Genomic DNA, 16,335 nt, shown 5'->3' on the forward strand with positions numbered 1-16,335 from the left:
AAAGTGGGGTATAAAAGGACTATAAGAGTCAAATAATAGCTCTATTGAGATACTCCCTAAGTTACAAAGATTTAAAATTACTTACTGAAGTAGAGTTTCGGACATTTTGAGAACTTTTGTTCCAAAGAAATGCCGACTATAGGAACGTCTGTAATTTTCTGTTTTGGGACGTGGTAAATATAAAAGGTTTGACATAAAATCATTTGATCTGGTTTGACAACAATTAACATCATCTTGTTTATCGAAACACAGAAAGATAAGCAGGCATTTGGTTGTGTAAAAACTTGTATAAAAAGATCACTTGTTTAAATATAAAATAATCGTTAATTTGCATCCATGCTAAAGAAGTAAAAAAAAAACTAGTAGGAGTAAAGATATCACGTACATTTAACAGTATTCTGGCGGCCCCATTCTGCAGTTTGAACAATTTCTCTAAATACAGTTGGTTGTTTACATTACACCAGACAGTACAACAATAAGTTAAATATGGAAACACAATGCTATTAAAAACCTTCTGTGATGCATTTGGAGGCATAAAATAGCTCACACTCCTATTTTTTTCCCCCACGGAAAGCTGACTATATCGCGGGTTTCCCCCCTTTTTATAGCCAGAATACCCCCATGGAAAACCTACTATATAGTGGAGTTTCCCCCTGTTTTACATTCCGGTCATATTTATGGCTGACCATTCGAGGCAATAATTTGCCATACCTGATATGATATTGATTTATCATAATGATGGATAATTATGGCATTTATTAATACATTGAACAAAATACATGATTTTTTCACCCCTGATATGAACAAAGGTACGGGACTTTATAACATTCATGCGTCATTATCATTTACTTCACCTTTTGTCACACCTTTTTGTAACACCTTTTACACGGATTTCTCAATACCTCGAATCTTTTTCATCTAGTCGATGTTTACCTACAGTTTTGACTTCGACGTAATGAACACCTCAGAATACGGTTTGGAACTTTAATTTTCCCATGTATTTTTATTCATGTATAAGCTAATCCCAGGAAACTAACTGACTTTTATAGAGGAAGGGAATAAGATGTGGAAACGTATTACTCCTTTCGTCCAAAAGGCTATCAATTTAAATTTAATACCGTTATAATTGACGGTCTTAAGGAAGGAGTCTTCTCGTTATCAAACATACTTCTTATCATAAGAAATTCATGAAATTTTGACACAGTCAAACGGATTATATTACCAAATGATTCTATCAGTTTAATCAAATTTGACTTTTTTGTTTTCGTATAAAGGTCAAGTCAAGGTCTCTACCTTTATCCACAACGTAAATGATGATTAAACAAAGTGTAGCTCTTTATAGTTCTGTAGACATTTGTTTAAGATTTGAATATTCTATTCTTCAATGAAATTATAGAATATTAGATTGTCAATCAGCTTATACTACTAAATTGGAATAAATATTTATACTAAAATTGATATTGCTTAGTCCGGGTTTCGTCTAATTTACTTAAATTTTGAAGAAATTTTGACTATTTTTTTATGCTTCCAATGGTAATATATTTCTGATTTTTATGCATAACAAAAACTTCATATAAATTGACAGAAAAGCTAATATATTGACCATTTAATAAGAGAAAAAATCTGATTTTAGTGATTTTTTCACACAAATCAATGTATTGAATGGGTGCTTGAAAAAACCTATAAAAATGTGATTTGATAGGCAAATCATATTTTAAAAACATATTCTGAAACCCAAGTATCATATCAATAGTTCGTATCAGTAAAAAAAATCCAACATTAATATTATGTTTTTTTAATGCTAAAACAGACTCATTATTCTGCAGGAATTCTAAATTACGAAGCATGTGATATTTTCCTACGCCAATATTACACCAAAAATATAGTCCTTGTTAGATTCTAAACATTGATTACTGTTTCTATGCCAAGTTGTATGATAATTAAAAAAGAAAGAAAAATATACTATTTTAATTTCCTTTCATCTTGATTTAATGAACAATTAATCAAATTTACGTTTGACAAGAGAAAAACCAGAAAAGACTCCTTCCTTAAATAAAATTATATATTTTTTCTTCTTAATATCAAACAGGGTGCAATGATACGTTGAGAAACTGAAATATTTTACTTCGATTGATGGGGTTCTAAATAATGGGTTATGGGTATTATAATTGATTATGTATTAAAAGCATGTGTAAAGTTAGTATTTACAATTTTGTTTTTAAAGTTACGCATATTCATTGTACTGGCCAGTGAAATGAGGAAACTTTGGTCACTTTTGTAAATGCGTCTTTATTTTATTTTGGAGGGTGACAAAACATGTAAGATGTATGACGAATGACGAATGACGAATGACGATTTGCTACAAAAAATAGAGAAAAAATATTGTAAATAAACTAATTCAAAAAAAACACACATACAAATTCATCCTAGTAAATATATGGTTGACAATGATGAAACGTATGACTATCTGATGTATCAGTATAACCTAATTCAATTAGTCACAATAAGATATGCATCTAGATATATAAATCTGAAATGCTCTAGCAAAGTTTGGCGACAGAAAAATGTAAACAAAGAGGCATAACTCTAGACAACCAAATGATATCATACATGTTGCAAATGGAGTTACCTCCCGTAATATATCAATTATAAACCTAACATAATCCAGCGAAATTGCACACATGCCTCATAATTACATACAAGTACCTCTATATAGCTTTATCAATATATCATTAATTATGACCTTGAAATATCCATGCATATGCATAAATAGTAACTTTATACCTACACTAAAGTATGAAAATTATCAGAATTATCAGATGTACTGTAATATAATTCTACTGCACAATGTACATATGCATTGGAAAACATTCTAACAATATACATATATCATAACACTCACCAATTAAGTAGTTTCCTCCATAGAAAAGTACATTCAGTACAAAATGATTGAAGACATGAGCCCGCCTCACACAAGTTCACGGGCTCTACACACAAAAATATTGAGCTCAAAAACTGATGACGTCAGATCAGGTATGACTAACTGCAGTACCAGCATAGATATGACTAATTGCAGTATTGGCGGTAACAACCCAGCCCCCTAATTGTGGAATGAATATGACACAATTACGTCGAAAATACTCTACATCATTAAGTTACAAACAACCTAGTTTTTTTATCAAATTTGTGTCTTCACTAGCAATTGTTCCTAGAAAATGTCAACAATGAACAAACATTCAATGATCACAAATAATAATACAGAAATTTGCACAAGTTCGTAATAATCAAACAGTTCTAACAATCTCCTTCTAGAATCCGGCAGAGTTTATCAACGGGGCGGATCAGAATATTTGTCGCAGTTTTAACTTTAACTTGTCGCACAAGTCCGTTGCAGTCCGGGATAGTTTCACAAATAATGCCCATAGGCCACGAATTTCTCGGAGAATTAGAATCGACTATTAACACAACATCACCAATTTGCAAGTTCCGTTTGTTTTCGTGCCACTTCTGTCTTTCTTGTAAAAGCGGTAGGTATTCCCGTACCCATCTATGCCAAAACAGGTTTGCCATATATTGAACTTGTCTCCACCTTCTCCTGTGATAGATGTCGTCCTTATCAAAAACTCCTGGAGGCAGGTTCGGTTTCCGCTTCATTAAGAGCAAATGGTTTGGTGTAAGTGGTTCCAAATCAGAGTGGTGATCTGTATTCTTTGTGATTGGTCGATCGTTGATCATATATTCGATTTCACACATCAGGGTATTAAGTCCTTCGTCGTCCAAGGTCTGTTCCCTTACAACGCTGTTCATGGCCTTGCGAATAATTCGAATGATTCTTTCCCACACTCCACCATGATGTGATCCAGCTGGTGGGTTAAACTGCCAGTCTACATTCTTCTGTAACATTGAATTTTGAATCTGGTGTTGATTCCATTCCTGTATGGATCGGGCAAGTTCACGTTCGGCACCAACAAAATTAGTTCCATTATCAGAACGTATCTTCTTTACTTGTCCCCTTCTAGCAATAAAGCGTCGCAAGGCATTTATGTAAGAATCAGTGTCCAATGAAGCTGCTACTTCCAAATGTACAGCTCGACTTGCCAAGCAGGTGAATATTACGCCATAACGTTTCACACGACTTCTCTTTTGTTTTACTTCGAACGGTCCAAAGTAATCGACTCCTACTCTGCTAAATGGTGGTTCATCTGGAACGATACGATCCTTTGGTAGATTTGCCATCTTCTGCTCTTCAACTTTCGACTTGAATCGTCTACATGTAACACATCTTGATATCAGCTTCCTGATGGCTGACGGAGCATGAATAATCCAATACATTTCTCTTAACTTTGCCAACATATGGTTTCTTCCACTATGCATCAGTTCTTGGTGAATTTGTCTAAGAATGATTGTTGACACATGATGATCTTTGGATAGAATAACTGGATGTTTCATCTCTGCTGGAATACTTGACTGGTGTAGTCGACCGCCGACACGTAAGATTCCATCATCCAAAAATGGATCCAAGTTCCTGATTCGACTTCTACGATTCACATGAGAGTTTCCTGATGCAAGAGCATTGATTTCTGTGTCAAATTCTTGCTGTTGAACAAATTTCAGTATTGACTTTTCTGCCTCTTTAAGGTCTTGGTGCGATAGAACACTCTTATCATATGATTCTTGTAATATTGGACTAGAATTGAGTCTTTTCATGTTCACACGCCTTAACAATTCTTTCCGCACTTTCAGAATCCATGCCACTGTTCGTTTCAACAAGTACCACGAAGAATAATGTTGAATCAATTTGTTAACACACTCTGTAGAATTGTCTGAATTCTGTTGCTCTGCGATGACTGCTCTGACGTTAACTCTTTTCACCTCTGGGTCATTGTCCAATAATTCTGTATCAGCGATCTCCATTGGATGTTTGGGCCACTGATCCTCTGGTTCCAATAAAAAACTAGGGGCCTTGATCCAGTTTTCTTGCATGATAAGGCTGTTGGCCGATATACCTCTTGATGCGTAATCAGCTGGGTTGACTTTCGTGTTAATGTATCTCCAATTGCTTGGCTGCGATCCTTCATGTATCACTGCTAGTCTGTTAGCTACGAAAGTATGAAATCTTGCCGTTCTGTTCTGAATATAACGTAATACTGCCATACTGTCGGTCCAGAATATAACGCGATCGATGGGCATGTCTAGCTCGGTCAGTAACATCTTGTTGGTTTTGACGGCTATTGTAGCTGCCGTCAACTCCAGTCTTGGAATGGTTGTCTGTTTGAGTGGTGTAACACGAGATTTTCCCATGATGAAAGAACAATGACGTTCTCCGTCTGTATTCTCCAGTAGTAAGTAGGACACTGTGCCATATCCTGTTTCGCTTGCGTCAGAGAAGTGATGTAACTGCGCAATGACTGGATCGAATCCAAAGGGCTTGATACATCTGTTCACTTTGAAGTCTTCTAGTTTCTGGAGGTCCTGGTACCAATGATTCCACTGAATTACAAGGTCATCTGGAATTCTATCGTCCCATCCTAATTGCATCTTGCAAAGTTCTTGAAGGATACATTTGGCCTTGAGTACAAATGGAGCCAAAAATCCTAATGGGTCATATACACTACTGACCATCGACAGAATTCCTCGTCTGGTAAGCGGTTGTTTGTTCAATTCCAGCTTGAAGTTGAAGAAATCAGACTCGACGCACCACTGGACTCCAAGGGCTCTTTCAATCGGCAAGGTATCACGATCTAGATCTAAAGTCTTAACTTCTTTAGCTCTCTCTGACACAGGTATTGAGTTCATGACATCTCGACTGTTGCTTATCCACTTTGAAATGTGAAAACCACCTTTGTCTAAAAGTCTTTGTAAGTCTTTCACTAATATTACAGCCTCGTTCACAGATTTGACAGACTTAAGACAATCATCTACATAGAAGTTTTTGAGAACGGTGTTAACAGTCTCTTCACTGAAATATCCTTTCCAATCCTGAGCTGTTTTTCGAAGACAAAAATTGGCACAACTAGGTGAAGATGTTGCACCAAACAAATGCACAACCATTTGGTATTCAGTTACACTTTTCGAAGTATCTCCATCTTTCCACCATAGGAATCGAAGAAATGAAGCATCCTGGAGAGGTACACGCACTTGGTAGAACATGCTGTCAATATCACCCATTACAGCTATCTCATCTTCCCGAAATCTTATCAGAGTTCCAATAAGTGTGTTTGTCAAGTTAGGGCCTTGTAACAACTGATCATTTAGTGAAGTTCCCTTGAACTTGGCTGCACAATCGAATACAACGCGCAGTTTATTCTTCTTTGGATGAAATACACCATGATGCGGCAAATACCACACACGTCCATCATTTTGTTGTAGGTTCTCAGTAGGAACTTGTTGTGCGTAACCTTCACTGATAATTTTGTCCATAAATGCTTTATAACTGTCACAAAATTCAATGTTGTTTTCAAATTTTCGGGATAATGAAATCAGTCTCTGTTCTGCTTGTTTTCTGTTGTTAGGCATTGTAACAGTTTTAGATTTGAAAGGTAAGTCAATGATATAATGTCCATCCTCAAAATGAACTGACTTTTTTACCAATTCTAGGAAAGTTTTATCTTCCTTTGACGGCTCTGGAACATCATCGATCGTCCGCTCACAAAAGTCATGATTAAACTGGTATCTTATCTGTTCTTCTAATCTTGCATCAATGCGATTGACCGTGACGAATGTGTTGAAAATGCCATTTTCTGGAACTGTGTCGATTGGTCCATTGATTACCCATCCAAGGATAGTCTTCATAGCGAATGGACCATTGTCTTTACTAGGAATTATGTCCCATGGTTCCATTGCTTTAGGAACATTGACACCAATTAACAAACCGATATCACTATCTATTGGTATCCTGTCAATGTGAATGTCTCTTAAATGTGGCCATCTTTGAAGGTCCTCCAGTGAAATTATGTCTTTCCTGGACACAGGTAATTCTGGTTGTGTGTAAATAGGAGGAAGATCTATTTGATTGTCACCATTCACGTCAGTTATTTCAAGTCCAGAGAGAATATAACAATTTTCTGTCTTCTGTTGTCCCATGGTTGTCAGATTTAACAAAGTCTTTTTGCCTTCAATGTGAAGTAAGTTTGCTATTTTCTCTGTACAAAATGTTGCTGTACTCCCTGAATCCAAGAAAGCATATGTATAAATGTATTTGTCACTGTTTCTTGATTTCAGTCGCACTGGTATAATTGGAAGCGCTTGCCTCACAAGTTCCCCAGCCCCCATATGCGCTGCCGAAGACACAGATGCTGAAGGTACAGACAATCTGTTGTTGTTCTGGTCCGGAGGTTCAAAGCTCTGTCGAGGATCCAAGTGGAGTATAGAAGGATGACATCTCTTACAATGAATACAATATGACTTGCGTTGACAAACTCCCTTCTGGTGTCCAGATTTTAAACAAGAAAAGCACAGTCCTTTCATTTTTAAAACTGCATATCTGTCTTTCAGAGGAAGTTTCATAATGTTCTTGCACTCTTCCAAGGAATGTGACGAACCTTCACAATATATGCATGGTTTCATAAAAGCACAGAATTTTGGTTTGTATTGAACAGCAGCTGTGTGATTTTCTGTAGATGAATGGGACTCCATAGTTTTTGTAGCAAAGTTCCGGCTCGGTCTTGAAAATGTGTTCACTCTTTCATTCTGTCGTTTTGGTGCACTTGAACTAGAATTCATGACTTCTTTTCCATAGATAGGGTCATTCGCCTTTTTAGCTTCTTTGCGGACGAAGTTTACCAAGTTTTGAAATGTAACAGCTTCTTTTCTGTCTTTAAGCTCATACACCACATTTCGCCACTTTTCTTGTAAGTAGAATGGTAGCTTCCTAATTAGAAGTTTCATGTTTTCTGAGTATTCAAGAACTCGAGCACTGTTTACGTTATTCACAGCAAATTGACACTCGGTTAAGAATATTGCATAAGAGTCTAATGCCTTCGAATTGTCTGGTTTAATTGCTGGCCAATCCAACGCCTTCTTGACATAAGTATGAGCCACAACATCTGGATCACCATATCGATCCTTAAGTTCATCTAAAGCTTGTAGGTATCCTCTTTCTGCATCCAAATGTGAATATCCAGTTACTATTCTGTTAGCTTCACCACTGGTAAATTGAAGAAGAAAGTTCAAGCGCTCTTCATATGAACTGGTGTTAGCGCACACTTTGGTGTTGAACTGTCGGATAAATCTTTGGTAGTCCATTGGATTTCCTTCAAACTTTTGAATGTCAGCTTTAGGTTTGTTGAGCTCTCTTGCAACTGTAAATAGATCATCTGTGTTGTGGTGATTTTCTGCAGTTGTAAACGTTGGCTCTGACAGATGAGAATAAACTTGAGTCTGTGGTTGACGACTTGTTTCATAACTTGAAACAGGCACATATGGTGTACTGTGGCGTGTTATTGTTGGCACATATGGAATACCAGGTGTCATTGTACATGTAGATCTGTTAATGTGGTTAACTGTTTCACATGTTGGTAATGGTCTTGAAACAGACGAAAACACCGGTGCATATGGACTCAACTTTGACTGCTTCATAGATGTAGACACATGCATGATGGGATCCTGTATTGATGTTGTCACTGTTGATAAAGGAAGATGAATGTCACCCGCGGCCTCTGACAGACGTCCCACTTCCAGATCAGCTTTTTCCAGTTGTTCGATTATTTTAGTTCTCTCATCACATATTTTTAAAGCTGTCTTTATATCCAGTTCTTCTTCCTTCAATTTCAACTGTAATTTGGCCTCTTCTATCTGTTTTTTCTCTTGAAATGATGCCGCTCTGGCCTCTAATTCCGCTTTTCTTTGACTTTCCTCCAACTTCGCTTGCGAATAACTGCTCTTGCGACTTCCACTAGAACTCACGGAATTGTTATCAATCACAACACTTTTTGAATGTTTCGTAAACCAGTCCTCTACCGAACTTTTCAAATCCATAAGGTATTCATCCCTCTTCTGGAATCTTTCTTCATCAGGGACCTGATCACTGGTAGAAAGCCAAGCCCGTACTTCATCCTGAGACACTAGAAATTCTTCGTATTTATCGAGCCATTCACTATACGCTCTTCTAATCGTTTCTTTATCCTCTGATGATAATAATAATTTCTGTAAGTTGTCACTAAGTGTCAACAGTATTTTGAAACACCTTTCTCGGTTTTTATTTTTACTTTCCAGGGTAAATTCAGCACCTTTTTCAGTCATTTTCCTACTTCGTTCACTCCTACGGTACTGTTCTATCTTCTCACCCTCCATCCTCCTCCATCATCTACTTAATTGCAAATATTTGTACTGGCCAGTGAAATGAGGAAACTTTGGTCACTTTTGTAAATGCGTCTTTATTTTATTTTGGAGGGTGACAAAACATGTAAGATGTATGACGAATGACGAATGACGAATGACGATTTGCTACAAAAAATAGAGAAAAAATATTGTAAATAAACTAATTCAAAAAAAACACACATACAAATTCATCCTAGTAAATATATGGTTGACAATGATGAAACGTATGACTATCTGATGTATCAGTATAACCTAATTCAATTAGTCACAATAAGATATGCATCTAGATATATAAATCTGAAATGCTCTAGCAAAGTTTGGCGACAGAAAAATGTAAACAAAGAGGCATAACTCTAGACAACCAAATGATATCATACATGTTGCAAATGGAGTTACCTCCCGTAATATATCAATTATAAACCTAACATAATCCAGCGAAATTGCACACATGCCTCATAATTACATACAAGTACCTCTATATAGCTTTATCAATATATCATTAATTATGACCTTGAAATATCCATGCATATGCATAAATAGTAACTTTATACCTACACTAAAGTATGAAAATTATCAGAATTATCAGATGTACTGTAATATAATTCTACTGCACAATGTACATATGCATTGGAAAACATTCTAACAATATACATATATCATAACACTCACCAATTAAGTAGTTTCCTCCATAGAAAAGTACATTCAGTACAAAATGATTGAAGACATGAGCCCGCCTCACACAAGTTCACGGGCTCTACACACAAAAATATTGAGCTCAAAAACTGATGACGTCAGATCAGGTATGACTAACTGCAGTACCAGCATAGATATGACTAATTGCAGTATTGGCGGTAACATTCATATTTTAAGCACATTTTTTACGAAACGGGATGTTTTATGATGTACAAATTTTTTTAGAAATGGCTTCAAAACCAAAACAAAGTCTGTATATTTGCTAGTTACTTGGAAAATGTGAAATGAAGCCTGAACTAACCTTATGTTATCATTCACTAGTTGCTAATTTTTCTGCTCTTTTGTTTGCAACGTAATTTATAAATATACAGCGTTGAAAAGTATGCCATATTAAACAAGACATACGATTAACTTACTTAACAATCTTGTGTACCAATTTATTTCTTATTAAACTAGGGAAATTACAGCGAATTACAGGTTTCCGGTAGAGTTTTCAATAGCATGCTAGATTGGTCAATATGGTATTTAATTTGATCCGAATGGTATCACATCAGGTCTAGGTCATGTGATTACTCAGGTATGACAGCTATAGCGAGTTAATCTAGTAAACATTTGCATATTTTGAGCTTGTTTTGTCTCTTACTGTTATCCTACATTACTGGTTTAAAAGTTTAAACTAATTAAGCTGACATAGCGCAAAAATACTATTAGTGCTGTATGTTGCACCACGAATCGGGGAAACAAAATATCTTATGCTTTTTTGCAGGAAAAAAATATCTCCTTTTTAAGGTTATGCTTTTCTCTTTTGTTTGTTTCTTCATAAATGTCATAAATACATTTTTTGTAAAACAAAATTCAAATTACTCCAAGCAGAACTGATGCTCTATATAATCCAGTGATGTCTAGGTGAACAATCTTTTTAAAAGTCTATGGATAGAAAGATAGTGTTCTCGAATTTCTTTGTGCAAAATGAATGGGTTGAGTGCAAAATAACAATCTACATTTAGGACCTAGATTTAAACCTGATGTGATGCCTTGCTAACCAAATTTAATACCCTATTGAGCAATCCAACACGCTATTAAAAACTATATTAGTATTCTGTAATTCGCTGTACAACCCCCCCCCCCCAAAAAAAAAAAAACAAAAAAAAAAAACTAACACATCTTTTGTGATGAGCTGACTTAGTTTTTTTTTAATATAAGCTTGTTCTCAATTAACAAGTAAACAAGTCTTATATAAAACTGAGCTAAGGTTGTTTTTTCATGTTTTTCAGTTGCTACTTTTATGAATAAAAGTTTATTGATTTATTTATCTAGTTATTTATTATATCATTAGTCATCATATGAAACTATTAAATTCTTTGAAGAATAATTAATTAAAAAGAAGAGCGGAATTAAACGTAATTTTCATTAATTTTGATATAGTTAAAAATAAAAAAATATATGAGTAAATGTGTAGTTTTAAATGATGTTTTTACTTTAAAATGACTGTAAAAATATGTTCATGTGGTCATCTTTAGTATTTAGGTATGGGGCCCTAAGAATACACTATTCTTTGTAATTGGAATTCAATCATCGGGGTCGGAAACAAAGAAATCACCCTGGGAGCTAGAATTTTCAGTGTCATCTACTAGTGGTATACCACTACCACTGTGACAATATAGTTAAGTTGTTATCTCTATAACTTGAGATTCGGTCCCCACCTATATAACATTATACAATCATTATAGAACATTATACAATAATTATAACGGGGTTATAAACATGGGGTCCTTAAACATCGAGGGCCCCTACCCTGAGGGCTGACATTTTTTGAGTCATCTACAAGTGGTAAACCAATGCCACTGTGAGTATATGGTGATATGGTCATCTCTAGATTATAAGATATTGGACTCAAATGCACTATAATCATTATAATAGGATTTTAAACATCGGGCTCTGAAACATCGCAAACAGAATTTCTCTAAAACAGATTTTTATATAAAAATGGATAAATAGGATAAAATTTGCACAAACAGACAAGCAGACTGATTGATTTATAAATAAAATTCTTAAAACATTTTCACTTACAATTTCAGAATTATGCATATAAGTGTATATCTTGTAAAACCAAGTACTATTTCAATCAATACCTTAATTAAGTTCTATGAGGAATTCGATTACCCACATGTTTAATTTTCAGCATTGTCTATAAAAATAATAAATTGGAAAAACAAACTTAACATGTACAGATGATTGCAGATACATGTAACCTGGGGTTGTAGAAACATTGATTTTAACCCGTATTGAATTTCCATAAATATGTTTTAATAAAATCTAAACAAAAAAGTGAGGGAGAAACTCCTCCCGGGGGGGGGGGGGGGGGGGGGGCTACTATATAGTAGTTTTTTTTCGGAGGGGGGGGGGTTACTATGGGGGAAAAGAGCAGCATAAAATATTTTAATTGGGATTTCATATGGGCCATGAAGGAATCCGTAATTGCAGAAAAACATGACCAGCTAACGTGGGTATTGTAGGTTTTTGCAACGCTCGCTGCTTTAATACTCTCATGAAACAGCAGAAAGTTCTTCCTTATATGTATGATAACTTCTTATATAATTAGGTACCATGTTTTAAATATATAATATAACAGATATGAGGTTATTTGCATTAAACAGTTCATTATAAAGCCATATAAAAAAGTGTCCAAGAATTTTGAATGATTTTTAAATGAGACTAAACGTATTTACCAACATAGCAAGTGACACACAGTTTATAGAGTTGTCAAAGGACACCTGCTCTAAACACCTTATCCAGCTCCAAACACCATTACCTCTCTCAGGATCTGAATCCCACGGCTAAGATTCTGCATCTAAGTCGTTGAAGTCCATAAGTAGGTCCAAATGTATCGTCCGTACAAGTTTATTTGAGAAAGAACAAGTAATAACTAAAAAAACAGGACCTGCTCTAAAAATTATGAAGGTCAATACGCCGACACCTAGGTATAGCATAAGCCACCCCCTACTTTGTTTCGTTGAACTAAAAGTTCTTAAAAAATAGATAATTTTTATACTATGATATACATGTACATCCAACCCCTAAATAATGACAAACGTTTATGTATTGTACAAATGTTTTTAAAACAGTTATGCCTGCAAAAAATGAATAATGAAAGGAACTGTCAAAGAAAAGTCTTCCCAGTTTTAGAGGTCCTTCAAAAACAAGTAACATGATGCGCCATGTTGTTTTCAAACGACAGAACAACGATAGGTGGGCAACCTCTGATGTATATATTAAGACATATCAAATATGATACTGGTTGTCAAAGTATAATGTACATGTAATCTAAAGATGATTATTAAATCGAAAGATAACCAGAGATTTGATTTAATTTTTGATGATATAGGTAACATTTTGTTCAAAATAAAAGAAAAAAAAGTTCCTTGGATAGAGACTACGAATACTACAGGGCATATTAAGATATAATAAGTCAATGGCATCTGTTACAATCATTTTGGATTATATTCAACAAATTTTGGAACATGAAACTTTTATTACTTTTTTTTACTCATATTGATCCCATTTATTTTTTATAAATGTATCAAAATAAATACAACCTTCTATCATACGTTTTTTAAGCTCAAAATTTCAGCATTAGTTGTGAAACAGAAAAGAGTGGCTGGAAGGTTCTACAATAACGTTATCACACTCACAATGCAATGTTGTTCAATGTTTGTATAATGTGTGACCTGCCTTTTGATCAGATACTGCTTTATTTCAAAATCATCTTTTGCAACCCAGATACATTCAACGCTTTTCTTAATCTTGTTAATGAAAAGATAAAAATGAAAAACAGAAGAAATTTTTTTGAATTTAACAATGATATTTATATCTTTAAAACTCTTAGGTGAATTGTAATGTTTCAATGTTTCTTCATCTTTCTGCAAACACCAGCAAGCATCGAGCTGCCTGAATCTTTGACAACTGTTTCTACCTAACAAAGAGAGTGAATTATGTTTTTTTAATATGTAACTTTAAAATAACTTAATCAATTCGATTTTAACTGTCAAAAATGCTATTTATAGTCTCACTCTTTCCTTCATTTTCTACATTTCAGTCATTTCAAAATTATTTATTTGATTTATTCTTATATACAAAATACATGGGGGTTAAAGATTTTAAAAGGTTACAAGTCTCATATTGTTGAATTTTTTTAGAATTTTAATTGCATTTAATTAATTGCATTTTATTTCCATATAGTAAGATAGAGAAACAGAAGTTTGTTTAGATGTGAGATGTGAGTTGGGGGAGGAGATTGTACTTCCTTCTACGACTTAGTTCTCCCTCTTATCTTACTTTTCCAAATTTTGTGTTTTAACATTTTCTTCCTATCCAACAAAAGTACGTTTTCCTAAAACCTGTGGAAATAGCACGGCGGTTTTTAAAGAGACAACACGGCACATCTTATAAAAAACAAAGACTTGAACAAATTTCCAATCTGGTTCGTTTTTTTTGTACTACTCATAAATGTTTTAACTTTCAGAAAATTACAAATTTCTCCGTGAAATAAATCTGATTATTTCATTAAAATTAGTAATTAGTTATAACTTACTTACATGTATATATACATCGCCACGTGTTACGGAGCTCAGCCTTCTTTACTATTACGCATGCGTATTTACTGTAAACAAACCACATGCAGGCTTACAAAGACCCCCCTGACCATGTTTGTTTGGAGAAATAATGCTTTTATTCTTCTCCCTTTTTTTAAATAACCACAATTAGGATTTTGTAAGCATGTATTTTGCATGTTTATCATAGGAGTTTACTACAACCTAAATTCATTAAAATCCACGTTGTACAAATAAACGATACAAGATTATTCTTGTTTTGTATGACTCTTAAATTTCCGGAAGCTCTATTCAAAATGTATTAACGTTACTATAACCAAAATAATAGTTTAAATCGTTCCCTATATGTTTAACACAACAGGTCCTCCTTACAAACGTTTACTTGCTCCAATTAATTATAGTGAGATTTGTCGTTGGTTCTGATTGATCTGGATCAAATATGCGCTTCGTTTCACGAAGTAAGATCGTTAAAAGAACATCTCATAAGAGACTTTCTGAAGTTTATTAATTATGTTTAAATGCGTTAATGCGATAGAATACCGGTATGACTGGCTTGTCTCGGCACTCTGACCCACCATTGTCAAATTGCACGCATGAAATCATGTTGGAAAACTGTCCTAATATAGAGTTATGGGGAGTTGTAGATCATCTCCTGATACTTTTGTAAATGCGCTTTTCTTTCATTTTTATGCAATATTGTCCCCAAAATTAAATATCACCATTTGATTAATTATACATGTATACTATTTAGACAATCTACTGGCAATGTTGTGGGATTATGTATTGTATGGAACGCCTGGACTGTCTTATCATGGCAAAAATAAATTTGTTATGTGCTTATATTATTATGTAGCGTGCTTTAATCGTTATGTGATGTCCTTGTATCATTATGTGGTGTGCTTTTATCATTATGTGGTGTACTCCTTCTATTATGTGATGTGCATTCATTATTATGGCGTGTGCATTTGGTATTATGTGATGTGCATTTGGCATTATGTGATGTGAATTTGACAGTATGTGATGTGCATTCATCCTTATGTGATGTGCAGTTTTCATTATGGCATGTGCATATATCATTATGGCATGTGCTTTTCTAAGTATGTGATGTGGTTCCGTCTTTACCGAATGTACTTTTAAAGATCATTATGCGATATGCTTTTTTCTTTACGCGATGTACTTTTTTATTCATTACGTCATGTACAAACATCCTTTTGTTATGTACAAACATCATTATGTGGTGTGCAAACTTCGTTATGATGATGTGATGACGTCACACTATCCGGGTCATTTGGAAAAATGGACGACATTAAACTAATTTTAAAAAACATTGATCTCCCAAATTTAGCAAATAACTTTGCGGAGGCAAATGTAAACAACGTTGATATTTGCAAAAGTTTAAGCGATGTAGATCTATCGAGGCTTGGAATCGCCACGATCGGCGATAGGATTCGTTTTAGGGAAGAGCTTAGACGCAGTAAGTATGCTCACGTGCTCGTGTCTAGAAGACGAATTAATTTGATTTAAAGTTATAATTAATTAATGAAGTTTGAAGCATACATATTAACCTATAGATTAATGTTTACCAATTGCTTGACCAAAAACCTTGCGGGTTTTCACACATTTTATTGTAGAAAATGTTTTGAGAAATAGAAAGTGGATTGAGTTGTTTCCCTTTGCTGGACAAACGAAAAGGTCAAAGGGGGGGGGGGGGGGG

At 34.6% G+C, this 16,335-nt stretch overlaps 1 protein-coding gene across 1 annotated transcript; it reads right to left on the minus strand.

Annotated features, from left to right (window-relative positions):
• Positions 1-2,238: 2,238 nt before the first annotated feature.
• Positions 2,239-7,545, minus strand: LOC136269882 (uncharacterized). Its single transcript, XM_066065514.1, has 2 exons — positions 2,903-7,545; positions 2,239-2,359 (listed from the first exon to the last, which is right to left on the minus strand). The coding sequence occupies exon 1, from the start codon at positions 7,504-7,506 to the stop codon at positions 3,295-3,297; it is 4,212 nt and encodes a 1,403-aa protein (XP_065921586.1). The 5' UTR covers positions 7,507-7,545; the 3' UTR covers positions 2,239-2,359; positions 2,903-3,294.
• Positions 7,546-16,335: the final 8,790 nt, after the last annotated feature.

The sequence above is a fragment of the Magallana gigas genome, chromosome 1 (assembly GCF_963853765.1).
Source record: "Magallana gigas chromosome 1, xbMagGiga1.1, whole genome shotgun sequence".
Lineage (NCBI taxonomy): Eukaryota > Metazoa > Mollusca > Bivalvia > Ostreida > Ostreidae > Magallana > Magallana gigas.

What these genes read in the sequence shown, in the direction of transcription:
- LOC136269882 (XM_066065514.1), bottom strand. Translation starts at nt 7,506, where the DNA reads ATGAAACTTCCTCTGAAAGACAGATATGCAGTTTTAAAAATGAAAGGA.